This window comes from Neovison vison, chromosome 3 (genome assembly GCF_020171115.1).
Source record: "Neovison vison isolate M4711 chromosome 3, ASM_NN_V1, whole genome shotgun sequence".
In the NCBI taxonomy this organism is placed as follows: domain Eukaryota; kingdom Metazoa; phylum Chordata; class Mammalia; order Carnivora; family Mustelidae; genus Neogale; species Neogale vison.
In genome coordinates, this window is record NC_058093.1 from 136,494,039 (window position 1) to 136,511,015 (window position 16,977).

General features: G+C 39.3%; 1 protein-coding gene across 1 annotated transcript; it reads right to left on the bottom strand.

Moving 5' to 3' along the window:
- Positions 1–326: 326 nt before the first annotated feature.
- Positions 327–9,225, bottom strand: SERPINB13 (serpin family B member 13). Its single transcript, XM_044240970.1, has 7 exons — positions 9,185–9,225; positions 8,859–9,040; positions 5,183–5,320; positions 4,677–4,794; positions 3,120–3,262; positions 2,763–2,918; positions 327–951 (listed from the first exon to the last, which is right to left on the bottom strand). The coding sequence occupies exons 2-7, from the start codon at positions 9,021–9,023 to the stop codon at positions 547–549; spliced, it is 1,125 nt and encodes a 374-aa protein (XP_044096905.1). The 5' UTR covers positions 9,024–9,040; positions 9,185–9,225; the 3' UTR covers positions 327–546.
- Between the last annotated feature and the right edge of the window lie 7,752 nt (positions 9,226–16,977).

Here is a 16,977-nt window from a genome sequence, read left to right on the forward strand (position 1 = left end):
CCATAGAAGAGAGGGTGGAAATATGGGAATCCTCTTTGTCTGATACACTGTTTTATTTTGTTCTGGCTTTAAGCTTTATGTTTTGCTAATGTGCTTCTAAACTCTGTGCAGTTGGCCACATTATTTGCTGAGAAAGAAGAGGGTAACACATGAATTGAGTAAATTATTGTTTTATTTGTATATTATGTCACACGATTAGAACTAGAGCGACTCCCAGAAACATGAGTCCATAGTCTTTACTGAAGAGTCTGTGTCTCACCATCCATGCACGAAACTACAAGAGGTTGATTTACTTTCAGAAGAAATCAGCTGGAAATTACTAATGAGCCTTGATATAACTCACTTGATACACAGCACAAACAGAAAGACATTTCACTTTTAAGGACAATTATAAACACAACGCACCCTATTACAGTCATTAAATCACTGATTTTGATGGTAAGATTGGAATGCAAGCAAGTAAAACAATTTATTTTTGAAGGCTGGGCTATTTCCATAGTCTCAATTATACTCCACCACTCGTTTTCTGCCAAAGCAATGACTATCCTAAGGAGAAGAAAATCTACCAAAGAAGAGGATGCTGTTGGATTCCTGGTGCTTGATGAAGAACAGGAAAGGGTGATTGCAATGAAAATGTTCACAACCTGGTGCTGAGGTGAGAGCAAAGCCCACACCGGTGGCTGCCGAAGACTCCGTGCCTTCCTCGGTTACCACCACGAAGGACCTGTGCAGGAACTTCTGTGCGTGCAGCCTGGAGTGCGAGGACATCCCAGGATAGTCAGCTCCGCACACGCTGAAGGCTTCCCCCAGCCCCATGGCTGACAAGACGGCCTCCAGATCATAACCATCCTCCACTTCAAACCGGGGCAAGTGCAATATCACAGTCCTTTCTTTCATATGCCCAGGGCTTGTCCACTCTATTAATTTTTCTGGAGTTATTTGATCTATAATCTATTAAGAAAAAAGGGGAGGGGAAAGTGATACGTTATCAATACAAAGTTGAAACACTGCAACACTGATTTGTATCAGAAATTATTAATTTTAATAAATAAAAATAGAAATTTTATTTCACTAGACTCTTGTCTTTATATAGCAGGCACTTGTCTTATACTTCTTTATTTATTATCTGTGTATATGTGAGGGATGCCTGGGTGGCTCGGTTGGTTAAGCGGCTGCCTTCAACTCAGGTCATGATCCCAGCGTCCTAGGATCGAGTCCCACATCGGGCTCCTTGCTCACCAGGGAGCCTGCTTCTCTGTCTGTCTCTGCCTGCCACTCTGTCTGCCTGTGCTCGCTCTCTCTCTCTCTCTCTGACAAATAAATAAATAAAATCTTTTTAAAATAAATAAATAAATAATCTGTGTATGTGTGAGAACTCAATAGTATTAAATGAATTTTTAAAGATGAAAAATGAGTTCTTATTCTATCAATCTAATATATATTATTTCATTTTTTACTGTTCCCCTGTAGTCTTTTATGAATATATGATATACAGTTTATTATATTAAGTTGTATATTTATATGAATTATATATAACTAAAATGTTATAATTAAAATAATTTATATGTTATATATATTTTTTACATAGTTGCAATCTCTTTGAATGTCCATGTTATTTGTTTAAATGTAAACTTTTCACAAGCCTGTATCTCTCCTGAATATCTTTAAACTGGTGGATAATAAGTCCATCAATCTCATAAATTTTGCCAAATATTCATCCATTCACTTTACAGTCTTCTAGTATGTATCCAGCATGATAGATGCTGATAGATACTGTAGATCCCAAAATAATGATGATAATGATGATGATGATAAATTTCAAACTAGGTATCCTAGTGTATTTAAGGCAGAAATTACTGATTTCAGTGAGGAAGGCAGTTTTTTTCTTTCAAATTATTTCTCTAAGGCAATCCTCACAACTGGGATTTTTGGGGTCAGAGTATAAATACTCTTAAAGCTTTCATATATATTGCCATTTTGCTGTCCCAAATTTTTCCAATGTATAATGCTACTAGAGATGTTTCACAGCAGCAGAACAACATGTAGTATTATAATAATAGAGTGTCTATCATTTATTGAGCGCTTCCATGTACTGGACCCATTCTAAGTGATATCTTAGTCTAAGTTTAAGTCAAAAAACTAAATCAAGAGGTTCAAGATTAAAGGTCTTATGGATTTGGGATGATGATTATGTGTTGATGTAGGTTCATCCTTGGTTAAAAAAAATTACCATTCTGATAAGTGATGTTGATGATGAGGGAAGCTATGTATGTGTAGGGCCAGGGGATACGTGAGAAATCTCTGTACCTTTCTCTCGACTTTGCTGTAAACCTAAAACTGCCCCCCACCAAAATTAAAATCTTTAAAAAGAAATTAATGGCCCAAGACAGAAATTCAGGAGGTCTAATAGCCTGCTGAACAGGATGCAAACTTTGCTGTATGTGCAAATGCAATTTTTCTAGGAAAAAGGTGCATAGAGATCAACCATTTCTCAGAAAGGTGGCTGATCTTTAAAATTCCCGTATGACCTTAACTGTTCATTTTAGCTCATCCTCAAGTATTTTAACTCTAGTTGTTTCCAATAAACCTGATACCATCTAATGCTCCTTTTAGACATCCATCTATAGAGATATTTTCTGCTTGGCACTGCCAGATGCCAGCTCCCTATCAGAAGTCCTGTTTCCAGGCTTACCTAGAAACTAGCTTTGGGATTCAAAGCTTCAGGAAATGAAAGTAAGATTGGGGAGACACAAGGTTTTTACCTTATCCAGGCCATCGATGTCATTGGGCAGCAACACAAACATGCTTAAGTCGTTGTTTTTATATGGAATCCCCAGGATTTGGGCTTGTAAGTCTTCCAGGAAAGTGAAGCTGAAAGAATGGCACTGTGTCATCATTGGCACAGATTTGCTTGTACTCTGCAACAAAGCAACAGAGCATGCCATGTCAAAAGAGGCATAAGATGACCAAGTTAGCTCAGCAAAATAATTAGCTCAACAGAAAACAATGCTAAAGATCAGAGCCTCAGAGTCGCCTTTGCTATCTACCACATTTGCTCAAATATGACTTTAGATTTTATATTCCATGTATAAACACAATAAATAAATAAAGGACCATACCTTATTCAGCCAAAATTCCTCCTCCTTGGTATTTTCTTTCTTAAACTCCCTGTCCCATTGCCCTTTAAAATAAACTATGTTCACCAGCACCAGCTTGGTGAAGCTGTTTAGAGAACCATCTGGAAACAGGTCCTTGATTTTTTCTGCAAACGAACAACAACAAAAAAATTGGTCCATCTTCAAAATCACAAGTGCTATGCATGGCAGATATGATGCAGATGGACTTGACTCATCATTAAAAACTCAGCCAGGTCAGCACCTGAAGGCCTTGCCGACAACAGGTTTGCTGGCAGAATCGTAGGGAGGTTCTCACTTTGCCCATCTCCTATTTATCCCATTGGATAAATTGAGGTGTGATGGTTAAGAGTTCAAGCTCTGGGATCAGATTGCCTCTGTTAGCATCCAGTTTTGCCTCTTACAGGTTGAGGAATCTCAGACAACTTATTTAAGCTCGCTGTGCCTCAGTTTCCAAATCTGTAAAACAGGAATAAAACCTGCCTCATAGAGTTTTTGCAAGGAATAAATGACTTAATATATGTAAAGCACTTATAGTTATCTGACTCTTAAGCAGCATTTAGTAAGTGTTACCTGTTATTATTTTTACCCATTTGATATAGCTACCACCCAAAACTTAGAGATTTATTCTATTACTGGAAAAGGTGCTAATGTTTTTGTCCCTGGGATTAGCCTATTCCACACTAAATACTGCCTTCAATCAACCATTTGATAGGCCCTCTTTTTTCCTGCTCTTTCAAATTTTATTTCATGTTTTGGACTAAGTATAAAGACCCAAAAATGGACTGCAAAATAATAATGTCTTCCTAATAACTGGAATTTTTTAAAAAATGTATTCTGAAACTCTAACACTAAAGTATCAGCTCTTGCTCCCTAAGGTCTATTTCCGTATTAATAGTCCCATCTGGTATTTCTTGAGCATTTGCCTCATGTTAGGGGATAAAGAGGGAGGAAGAAGTGAAGGCTCTGTCAAGCTCTCCATTGTGGATGAGGCTGAAAGTTGTTATCACCACTGCTTAACGCTCAAGTGGAGATGAAGCCTGGGCGGCCCCAGCTACAGGTAGTAAAAGGCAAGTCTTGATGGGAAGAGACTGAAAGTTTCTCGCTTGACAAAGAGAAAGGATAAACCCTGTGACATTTCCACTTACGGACCCAGACTCAGAAAGGAAGGATCTGATATAAAGGAAAAGAAGTGAACCCAACAGAGACAGGAGTCCAGTTTCAGGAGCCCCAAAGATACCATGATCCACAACCTCATGCAAATCATTCTCCACTATGTGTTTCCAAGAAGTTGGCTTTCTTTGGTGCCTCTCTGGTGCCCCTCAGCTCCCTCCCATTTGCTGAGACCATTCCACCATCTGTAAGGTCTTTTCCCATTCCTCGTGCCCAGTGCTGCCCTTCTAACTCTGAAAAATTTTTCTCAAGTCTTCACCTCCCCAAATCTGGTACAGCCCGGCCCCACATGCAGTGTCAATCTCAGGTCTTCTCTCAGAGCAGACACTCAAGAAGTGTTTCATGTTCAATGACCGATCCATACTCTACCATTTGTTTGGCTTTCAACCCAGGAGTTAATCTTCTTTCGAGTTTCATCTGCTGCATTTACAAAATCAACAGGTTCCAGAGAGGCATGGTAATATTTTTCCACATAATCTAAGTATTTCTTCAGGAGGAACAGAGAAAGAATACAAAGGTTGAAAATTCAATCTATATATTTCTTACATATCTAAATAAATGTGTTTCTATATTAAGATGACTAATATTGTTAGCAGGGAATTTGGGACCTGGGCAAATCACTTTGAGTACTTCCATACATGTTTTTTGCAGGTGCAATAGGGTTAAGGCAAAACTCAGAATTAGACTGCCAGAATTAAAAAGAAACTCCCAAATGGTCTGGATGTCTGGAGAACAGGCAGGGGAACACACTCAGTGATATGGGCTAAACCAGGCCATCAGCTTAGGCAGTATGTCTTCAGGACCCACAGTCACAGAAGGGCCATTGGTCATTCATGAATACCACTCACAGATGTGGTGGACACAGCAAAACTTACTTGAAGGAAGAGGTATGTCTTTTCTCCAAATAGCTTGTTGGTTATTTTTAGTTCAAAATCACTGGTGGGTTTGCCTATCTCATCCAAAAACTCTTGGAATTGGTGATGTATTTCTTCTGTCTTGTCAATCTTGTCAATCTTCAAAATCAAAACAAAATATATGTATATGTATATACATATATGTACATATGTATATGCATACATATATATGTATAATGTGCTGTGTTCTTACAATAAAGTAAGCTTAAGAAAAGAAAATGTTATTAAGGAAATCCTAAGGAAGAGAAAATACATTTATAGTACTGTGTTCCATTTATCCAAAGGAAATTCTCATCTAAGTGGACCTGTGCCATTCAACCCCATGTTATTCAAGGGTCAACTGTACATGAATATCAATGACTGGGGATTTCAAAGCCAGTGGGGTCAGGACCCACTCTCTCTACGATTGTATGAGATTGGCCAATTCACACGGCTAAGTGGAATAGATATTGGTATAATCCCATTGGCAAACAATTTGTTAATATTTAATGAAGTCAAACACACATAAACCCTACCTTCCAGGTATATACTGTAGACGATTGCTGTCCCATAGAAATACAATGCAAGGCACAAATGTGAACCACATATATAATCTTAGATTTTTCGTAACTACATTCTTAAAAGTAAAAAGAAACAGATGGAATCAAATTTAATATTATATTTTTTTCCAACCAAATCTATCTAAACATCATTTCAATGTAACTATAATACATAATTATATATTAATATAATATATAAGTATTATATATTATTTCAACAAAAATATTATATAAAAATTAACAAAATATTTTACATCTGTTACATTAAAAAATGTATATTTGGTCTCTTTCTCCAATTCCTAACAGAATTTTTAAGTCTTATAATTTGCTGAGTGATAGGGGTACCTGGAGCATCTTTTGTTTTTAATATTTGCTCTTTGATCCCAGTTCCTGACACAGACTCCTAAATCCCTTGGAATTTCCTCATATAGGAGCATCTTTGGTTCTAATAAAACAACTCTTGGTAGGATCCCGAACAGCTTCAAGGGGGAGTGCGGGGGGAACTGGTCACCAGAAAAGACCAAACCATAATTACAAGCTTAGAATTTTCAGGCCCATCTCCCATCTTCCAGGAAAAGGAGAAGGGCTAGAGACAGAACTAATAATTGATCATGCCTATATGATAAAGCTTTTATAAAAAACCCTGAACTACAGTGTTTAACATTCATGTGTGTTTGATAACTCCAAAGTCTGCAGGGATAGAAGCTCTTGCTCTTGGGACAATTTGAGACCTAACCCTATATAACTCTTCATCTACTTGTTCATTTGTATCCTTTACAGTAAACTAGTGTTTCCCTGAGTTCTGTGGGCCATTATAGCAAACTATCAAGCCTAAGTAGGGGGTAATGGGATCCTGCGATTTATAGCCAAGTTGGAGAGAAGTGTGGGTAATCTGGGAACTCACTTCCTTGCAATTGGCATCTGAAGTAGGGCAAGTCTCATGGAATGGAGCCCTTAATGTGTGGGGTCTGCTCTGACTGCAGGCAATTAATACACAATTGTTTAATGTGAGGAGAAAAAAAAAAACCCACATTTGGTGTCAGAAGTGTGAGTAGTAGAGCAGTTTTCCTTCAACAAATCTTAAAATCGTCAAGATCTCCTACTAAGATCTTGAAATTCAGTTTTTAAAAGCAAAGCTCAGAATACTCTGAATTCATGTAATATAATCAAATGTACATCTGGCATACCTTTGGGCAGCTCATTCTACTCATCTGTTTTCTCATCTATTAAGAAAGGAGATTAGAGTGGATGGCCTCCAAGACAGGCACCAGTCCTAATATCCTTTCAGTCAGTAATTCTATTCTTTTTTGTACCTCTGTGGCTCACAGAAAAGTCCTGAGAAATGGACAGAGTTGCTATGCAGAGCCATACAGTTTATGACCTGCACAAAGCTGGAATTCAACCCTTAGCCCCATCACCAAGCCATTAGTGGGCACCTATCCAATGGGATGTTTGTTTTTCTAATTCCCATAAAGATTCTGTACAAGCTAATATACTTGAGAAGGAGAAGGCTCTGAAAACAACTGTGTTTCTTGATTGAGTGGACAGTGGAGCAGCTGTGTGATCCAATTTGGTTGCACAAATTTTGTGAGGAAGCCTGACTCTCCACATATGCCACTAAGTCAACCAGACAACCTGGCCGTGTGGGACTGTGAAATGAACAGCTCATATTGCTGGGTGATTGGAGCTATGATTTTATGAGCATCTGGTACTGAGCTATGACTACTTCAGGCAGATGTGCCCCTCCTGAGAGCTCTAACCATCTCCAGATTCCAGCCCTGACCAGTGAACTTCCCCACATTTGAGCATATTATTCTTTAGGTAAGGAATACTACATCCCTAGAGCTGGAAGAGAGCCTAAGAAGTCAGTGGTCCTGTGCTAATGTATTTTTAAAATAAAATATCAACAAGAGGCTTAAAATGAAAATGGAATGTAGTAATAGCATTGCCTATTACCACCGCCATCATTACCAGGTGAGTCACCAGTGTGTTCCAGACACTCCACTGGACACATCATGGAGGCTCAAAGAAAATAACTTGCCCAAGGTAGCATGGCTATTAAGTCACTGGGTCAGGATTTAAACTCAAATCTGTTTAACTCTTAAACCCATTCACACTGCCATAGGGACTTTGCAGTCTATGAACACTTAACATCAGAGTGGTCAAAGTGCTTTAAAGTCTCCTCAAGGCACGTGGGTGTCTCAGTTAGTTGAGCATCTGATCCTTGGCTTCAGCTTGGGTCACGATCTTAGAATCCTGAGATCATGCCTCACATCACAGGCTCTTTCTCTCCCTCTCCCTCCCCCTCTGACTCTCCCCCAGTTCGTGCTCTCTCTCCCCCTCTCTAAATAAGTAAATCTTTTTTGAAAAGTCTCCTCTTAATATTAAGGGTGTATTATTGTAAAATACCAGCAACCCCACTTGGCTGCAGTGTTTGTAATTGCTTAAAAATAAGTATAAACTATTAGCTCTCCTACACATTCTCCCAGGAAGCCCACATCAACAAAGCAGCCATCCTGAAGGTTGCAACACCTGTCTCCTCACCATTTTTTCTTCGGTTTTGACTTTTGAGCCCTCTGCATCTTTTTCAGAGAAAAGCATCTGGAAGGGACAGAAAATAGTCTAGTTGTGGTCAGAACAGAGAAACCCTCACACAGAATTAGTAAAATGTTAAAGAAACGTCAGTGGTAAACAGGTCATATTTCTCTCCTTTGCAAAATCATGCAAAGGTCTCAACTACCCATTGATCTCTCCTACAGTGGTTTGGCCATTCATGTATTGACATTTGATGTGTCATTTATGGCCCAGTGGGGACTACGCAACTTCTTCCAGAAGGTTCTGTTCTTCACACTCTATATTTAATTATGAGGTTAATGACTTTGAACAAGGCCACATCAATCCCCACTCAAAGGAATTTCAAGCACCAGAGAGCAGATGGCATGGCAGTATTTGGAGAAGGAGGAGGACTTCCCTGACAGATCTGAAATTGCTCTGTGTCTTCATATGCATTCTCGGTTTCCCAACCCCATTTCAAAGTAATGCTGGCTGGCTGCCCCCAGCAACCAGCCCATGTGGGACAGCAGTGAGAGCCTCCCTACCTTCTGTAACTGGACCGAGGCAGCTTCTCGGGCCTCCAGGATGAGCATGCCAATGGCAGCTGAAATGCCCACAGGGGAAAAGAAGATGTTGCCATCTTGTATTTTATTCAGCTTTTGGAAGAGACTAAACCCAAACTGAGTGTATGCTGCACCAGGCGAATCCATGAAGATTCCAGCAAGATCTGGAACAACAACAGTCAAAAACCAAACAAGAACATCTCACTTATTTGAATTGCTTTATATCAGAGGGAGCCCTTCCTGCTTCTCTTACCCTCCCTGCAGTGATTCAAAAAATAGAGATTTTCACCCTCCCAGGGAAAACTCACTGCAGTCAGCTTCTCCCCCCTCTCTCGGTCTTCTCTGAGCAGGAGACGTGACTCAATCTGGCAGCATAGAGTGTTTCTGTTCTCATTTCCCCAGGCAGCAGGGTTAACGCCTAAATGGTTTCCTTCTCTCTTGTCCTCTCCCAGAGCCTGCCTGTATCTGCCTGCCCACTGCCTCCTCCTGTGCTAATCTTCCCCGGGCAGGCCCAGCCCTTGCCTATTCCTGTCTAGCTGTCCAGCTGCTGGCCCATGGCCAGACCAGGGGAAGGCCTAGGAATCCCTGCCGACCTCAGATCCAAGCAGTGTTCTGCAATTCAGCCTTAAAATATTAAAGCCAATACTGGCTCCTCAATACTTTCTATTTCTCAAGATTGAGATCTAGTGCAGCGAATGGCATGTTACATTCATTCTCTGAAACCCCAATCCCTAACTGCATGCAAACTTGACTCTGGGCAGAATTTTCCCTGAGGGACAAAGATAAAACTCTTTGCCATGAATTATTAAGTAGGAGCGAGAGTGTTTTCTCTTCTATACTTTTCTATATTGTTTCAGGCTTGTACCATGAGTTCATATTACTTTCATTATCTCACACAAAAAGAAATAATTTTGAAGAGCAATTAATATTTACCAAAATAAATAAAACACACTTTGGGGCACCTGGGTGGCTCAGTGGGTTAAGCCTCTGCTTTTGGCTCCAGTCATGGTCTCAGGGTCCTGGGATCGAGCCCCGCATCGGGTTCTCTGCTTGGCAGGGAGCCTGCTTCCCCCAATCTCTCTTCCTGCCTCTTTGCCTACTTGTGATCTCTCTCTGTCAAATAAATAAATAAAATCTTTTTTAAAATAAATAAATAAAACACACTTTATAATTTCTTCCCCACCAGCTATGTTATAAGTAATTTACAAAGGCTTTCAGAAAAATCCTAAAACAAGAATGAGATTAATGCAGAATAAAATTTTTTGCAAGCTTAAATACTTTGAAGGGTTTTGGCCATCAAGGGCCCATCCCTGCTAAGGCATTCTACATCTGCTGTTAAAACCCCCAAGTTGCCTTGTGGGGATTCCTTGCAAGCTAACTGAGAAATAAAATGAATTAACTTACCATCAAACAAGATGAAGATACACTGTCATGGCTATGTAGGCTCTGCATTAAATAAAACCAGCCCAAGGAAAACTATGCACAACAAAACTACTTCTCTCAAATGAACAAACCTCAAGTGTTCTTAAAACACAGAAGTCTTCAGTTAAAGCCAAAGAAAGAACTTACCTGATTTTTGAAGAGACAGAGGTAGCTGACAAGAACCAGGAAACATATGTAACATGAGTTGTTGAGATCTTAAATTTATAGGGCTCTCTCTGCCTCTCCCTAGTCATTATCGTTGCCTTTCCAGTGAAACAACCTTTGATTTCTCAATGACGATTTCCCTAATAAAAATTAGGATACAAGGCTTTTGACAAAACTGGGGATTGGATTTCCTATTTCTTCCACTCGTAGCCATAAAGTTATGCACTTGTCAGCTAATTGTTCTGGGAACTCAAAAAGGGTGCACCTTATGACATAGAGGAATAGAGTGTAAATTCTTGAATTCCCTTATAAAGGATTTTGGTGGGTGCCTGGGTGGCTCAGTGGCTTAAGCCTCTGCCTTTGGCTCAGGTCATGATCTCAGGATCCTGGGATCAAGCCCCACATCAGGCTCTCTGCTCAGCGGGGAGCCTGCTTGCTCCACCTCTCTCTCTCTCTCTGCCTGCCTCTCCTCCTACTTGTGATATATCTCTCTGTCAAATAAATAAATAAAATTTTAAAAAAAAAAAGGATTTTGGAATTCCAAGCATAAAGAGATAAAAATCAACCAGACAGCAAAATAAGACTAAAAGCAGGAGCTCAACTCAGGACCAAAATGGCCAAGTCAAGTGAATTTTGGCCCAGGTGGAAAGACTATGAAAGGGCCTTCATCCCCAGTGATCTTAGGGATCCTCTGGAAAAAATTGTTCAGAGCACTGGTTCTCCATCTTAGATACACATTAAAATCTCCTGGGAAACAAACAAACAAAAACAATGCCCGGACAACTTAAGTGAGCATTTTCTAGGGTGAGAATAAGACATTGGAATTTTTATCACCCCAGGTGATTACGATGTGCAGCCAAGGTTGGAAACCCACTGGTTTATAGCTTGACAAAGATCTGATTTAATGCATACTTTACTTACTGTGGGTGTACAAGGTTGCGTCCTGACAAGCCCAGTCTCTGCAATAAAGTTAACTTAGCAGTTGTATTATTTTAAGATATCAAATGAAAAGAAGAAAATGAAAGAAAGCTATCTTGCTAGAAAAGAACCAGAAAAATTAGTGAGAAATTTGGGGCAGGCAGTGACCAAACACAGGCAGGCAGTGACCACACACATATACACACCACCCACCACTCTTATTCCCAAACATTCTTTCCATGAATTATGAAATCCCTCATTTTAGTTGACTCAGTAAACATTTGCTGAGCGTCTACTATGTACCAAACACTGGGCTAAGGACTAATAATTCATAAACATCCAACAAGCTCCCTGATTTCAGGAAAACAACACTATTTTAAAAAATCAATAAATTACATCTCTAAATTCCAGTTATTTTCTGCTAATCCAGAGGTATCCCCATTGTCTCTACTAATCCATTTAAGAAACAATGTTTCTACTAGGTATTTATCCAAAAGATAGAAACATAGTGATTCAAAGGGACACAAGCAACTCAATGTTTATAGCAGCAATGTCCACAACTGCCAAAATATGGAAAAGAGCCCAGATGTACATCTACAGATGAATAGATAAAGAAGAGGTGATGTGTGTGTGTGTGTGTGTGTGTGTGTAGAGGGGGGGGAGAGAGAATATTACTCAGCCATCAAAAAGAATGAAACCTTGCCATTTGCAATGATGTGGATGGAACTAGAGAGTATTATGCTAATCAAAATAAGTCAATCAGAGAGAGACAAATACCATATGATTTCACTCATGTGGAGAATTTAAGAAACAAAACAGATAAACACAGGGGAAGGGAAAGAAAAATTAAACAAGAGAAAAACAGAGAGGGAGGCAAACCATAGAGACTCTTCACTATAGAGAACCAACCAAGGGGTCCTAGATGGGAGATTGGTGGGGGAATGTGATGGGCATTAAGGAGGGCACCTGATGTAATGCACACTAGGTTTTGTGTGTAATGGATGAGTCACTGAATTCTACCTCTGAAACTGTATATTAATACACTGTATGTTAATTAAATTGACATAAAAAATTGATGAATTGACATAAAAAATTTTAAAAAAATAAACAGTTCTTGGACTATTCTCAGCTTTAGTCTTGGGTAAAGGGTATGAAGATTTGTCATTATTGCCAAGAAACAAATCATAGAAGGACATCTTAACTCTTCCCTCTCACCTGCAAGTCTGCCAAAGGAAGTAGCTCAGTGATACACCTTCTAAGGGCACAGGTAATATATGTGCCAATCTCAACACTCACAATTCACCTTCTGTTTTTTAATATTCTGATTACAGCTCTTTAAGCAAACTCAAAACAGTATTTAATTAAATTTTACATTCTCATTGTCACTGAGAGATACACCAATTGAGTAAGATTTGGAAAGAATCAGCACGTGGTTATGGAGTTAAGACTGGATGCCATTGAAATGAAGATGTTGGGTTTTTTTTAATGGTATGAAATCTTTGAGTTGGCAATAATGCTTTATGTTTGAACATCCCTATCAGTATTTGTCTTCTAATTTCTTTTTCTGTGACCCTAGATCCCCTGTTCAATGGCCCAGCTACCTCCACAAGACGTCTGCTTTGTCCTAATGCATTTCCTCTACCAGGCACTTTCACAGGGAGGCCTAGCTTTCCCCTGTGGACCACACATCCCACATTCTTCCCTGAGACAGCTACTCATATCTTGGGTTCAGGAAGCAAGGTTCCCATGCCTCGTGCCGTCCACTTGCTATGCATGAAGTATTTCTTCCTTTGATCACCTTCAGTGTTCCCCTTAGAGACTTACCCCTTCTTTCCCTAAGCATATCTCCCCCCCACTCACCACTCTGCACACATAAGTTCTTCCTGTCTTCTCTAACCCCACCATCCCTCTGTATATCTTCACAGTCCATGCTGGGGGCATTTAACACTTTCCTGACCCTCCCCTTCCCTCTCCTCTGTGATCCACATGGTCACCCTTTGGGTGTCATCACCACCAGAAACTGCTCCTACTGGAAATTACTGGCCTCCAAAATTCCCCCCTCTGGTTACAGATTCTCATCCTTGTTCTTCCTAAACCTAATTTTCAATGTCATCACAACCTCCAATGGCTGGACCCCTCCCTAACCTACTATTTCATCAGCTCTCTCCTCCCAGTATCAAAAATGTCCCAACGGTAGAAAATACATTGACACTTGGAAACCATAAAAGTGGTTCCAGTGCTTCCGAGTGAGGACATGAAAATAATAAGCCCTGACCCAGAGTACTCAGGGGTTCCCCACCTATCCCAAGTTTGGGTACAACCTCTGCACATCTGTGACTGATACTGGCATGTGACATTTTTCTTCTTCAAGCCTTTAATGTAATGACTGCTGCTGGGTCCCAAGCAGATTCCCTTTGCCAGCCAGTGCTCCTGTCACCAGGCTGCTGTTCTGGCTGACAGTTCAAGTGGGAGCCACGCAGCACGCCACCCCCAGCCAGGGCACACCTCAGCTGTGACTCACTGGCATAAGGATATAAAAGGACAGGACAGTCCCCTTGCAACAAAACAGGACTCATTTCATAGTGTAATTTGTCCTCCAGAGCTTCAGCCACAGGATCAGAGTGAATCCAGCCTGTAGCTGAGACATGATTGATGAACAGGTTTCCCTTCCCTGTCCTGCTTCTCTCAAGGAAACCCTCTCCTCTCATCCCCACCCAGAAAACTCCCTGAACAAGAACTCCGATCTGCAGCACTGCTTCTAGAGAAGCTAACCAAGACCATGCGTCTTCATATCTATCCCAAGCTCCCTCACTGTTTTTGCTTTCTAAACATTCCTTGGAAATTCTTGCACACAATCTCCTTTAGATGAGCTTTTCCAAGACCTATGGAAATTTCCCTGGAGATTTAGATTGGAACATTTAAAACTGATAGATCAATGTGGGAGATATTGTCAGCTTTACATACTGAGCCAGTGATATGTTCCTCTTACATGTTCCTCAGTAGAGTTCATAGATAGAAAGGAATGGAGGAAATAAAGAGATGGAAAACCAGTTTTGTCTTTGTGAGCAAAAATGAAACAAGTATGCCCACTATCACTGCTCCCCTTCAAAACTGAACCAAGGCTGGAAGAAAGAATAGGGGGAAAAAAGATGAATTCAACGCAACTGAATAAGTTTCAAGACCCAAAACAAAATAAAATTATTCACAGAGGAATTGACACACACATTATAAGAATTTAAAGGTGAGTATAGCAAAATTGCTGAATACAAGGTGACTATTAAAAATATCAAATACTGTTTATAAACTAGCAACATACAATTAGAAAATGAAAAATTCTTTGAAAGAGTACCCAAAACCATCACATTTCTAGTAAAAATGAAAGATGGGTAAGCCTCCCTCCAAACATAATCCAGGAAACTTGGAAAGACCTAAATTGATAGAGGACTATGCTTCATTTATGGTTTGGAAGACTCAGTATTGCAAAGATGTCGATTCTGTCAAAATTGGTCACTGTAATCTCAGTTGAAATCCCAGGAGTTTCTGGGTTTTTGGGTTTTTTGTTTTGTTTTGTTTTTTCAAAAAAATTGACCAGCTGATTCAGAAAGCCAAAAATAACCAAAACACTCTTGGAGAGTGTTTGTCATTAAATAATTGAGTGTGATTTGGCCAAAGGATAGGGCAGAAGAAAGGCCCAGAAACGTATCTGTGCATATATGCTCACTCAATTTTTTTCCAAGTATTGCTGCAGAGCAATGGGGGGAAAGTGGCGTTTTCAATAAATTATGCTGAGGCAGTTGGATAGCCATTAGGAAAAAATAAATCTTGACTACTGCCTCATACCATATGCAAAATATCAATTCTAAATGACCTGCAGAGCTAAATGAAACACAACAAAAACATTAGCATGAATAGTAAAGTTTAATAAATTGGACTACATAAAAGGTAAAACTTGCACTAATCAAAAGGCCTTATTAAAGTTCAACATACACATATTCTATGACCTAGAAATTCCATCTCAGATACACACCCAGAAATGTGCACTCACAGGCACCAAAAGATACATATGATGGTAGAACATAGACATAAATTATGGTGCATTCACACAATGAGATACCACACAGCCACGATAAGGAATGAACTAAAGCTATAGATGACAAAATGGTTGAGCATCAAAAACAATATTGATGAAAAGAAGCCAAATGCAAAATAATATAGACTGTATGATTCTATTTATATGAAGTTCAAAAGCAGGCAAAACTTGACTATAATGCTGCCAGTCAGCATAACGGTTATACTTTGAAGAGGACAAAGAAAGTAAGAATTGGAAAGTGATATGGGGGAATAGGAAAAGCTTTGGAGTAATGATAATGTTATATATATATATTTTTACCTGGATGATGGTTGCATGGATATTCACTGTTTGACAAATCATTGAACTCTATGTTCATATATTTAATATTTCCATATTTGTGTTATTCATCACACAGAAACACGTGTATTTTAGATTTATTCATAAATATTTTATAGTTTTGATATTTTTGTGAATAGGGTCTTTGGTTTTTCCACTCATTCATTTATTCAACCAGTATTATTTAAGCATTTCCCTGTGTCAGATTCTGGTTTAAGTACAGAGAAACAACAATGAATAAGATGTAAAACAGCACTTCTCTCATCAGATTGACATTCTCCTGGGGAGATGCAGATTATAAGTAAACAAATGAATGAATAAAGAGAAAATCTCAAATAGAACTAAATGCAATGAATTAACCAAAATGTTGAACTTGCAAGTAGCTATTGCTGGTGTATAAGAAGGCTTTTGTTTGTTTGTTTTAAATTTTGGGTAACTAGCTAACTAACTATCTTGGAGAACTTCCTTACTTGGTAAACCATCAGTTAACTCACTTGGAATCTTTTAGAAAGAAGACATACAAATGGCTAGCAAACATATGAAAAAATGTTGATCATCATTAGCCATCAGGGAAATTCAAATTAAAACCACATTGATATACCACCTATAGCAGTTAGAATGGCAAAGATTAACAAGGTAGGAAACAACAAATGTTGGAGAGGATGTGGAGAAAGGGGAACCCTCTTACACTGTTTGTGGGAATGCAAGTTGGTGCAGCCACTTTAGAAAACAGTGTGGAATCCCTTAAAAAATTAAAAATAGAGCTACAGTATGACCCAGCAATTGCACTACTGGGTATTTACCCCAAAGATACAGATGTAGTTAAAAGAAGGGCCATATGTACCCCAATGTTCATAGCAGCAATGTTCACAATAGCCAAACTGTGGAAAGAGCCAAGATGCCCTTCAACAGACCAATGGATAAAGAAGACATGGTCCATATATATGTATATATAAGGAAGATGTGGTCCATATATACTATGGAATATTACTTAGCCATCAGAAAGGATGAATACCCAACTTTTGCATCAACATGGCTGGGACTGGAGGAGATTATGCTGAGTGAACTAAGTCAAGCAGAGAAAGTCAATTATCATATTCTTTCACTTACTTGTGGAACATAAGGTATAACATAGAGGACATTAGGAGAAGGAAAGGAGAGGTGAATTGGGGAAAATTGGAGGGAAAG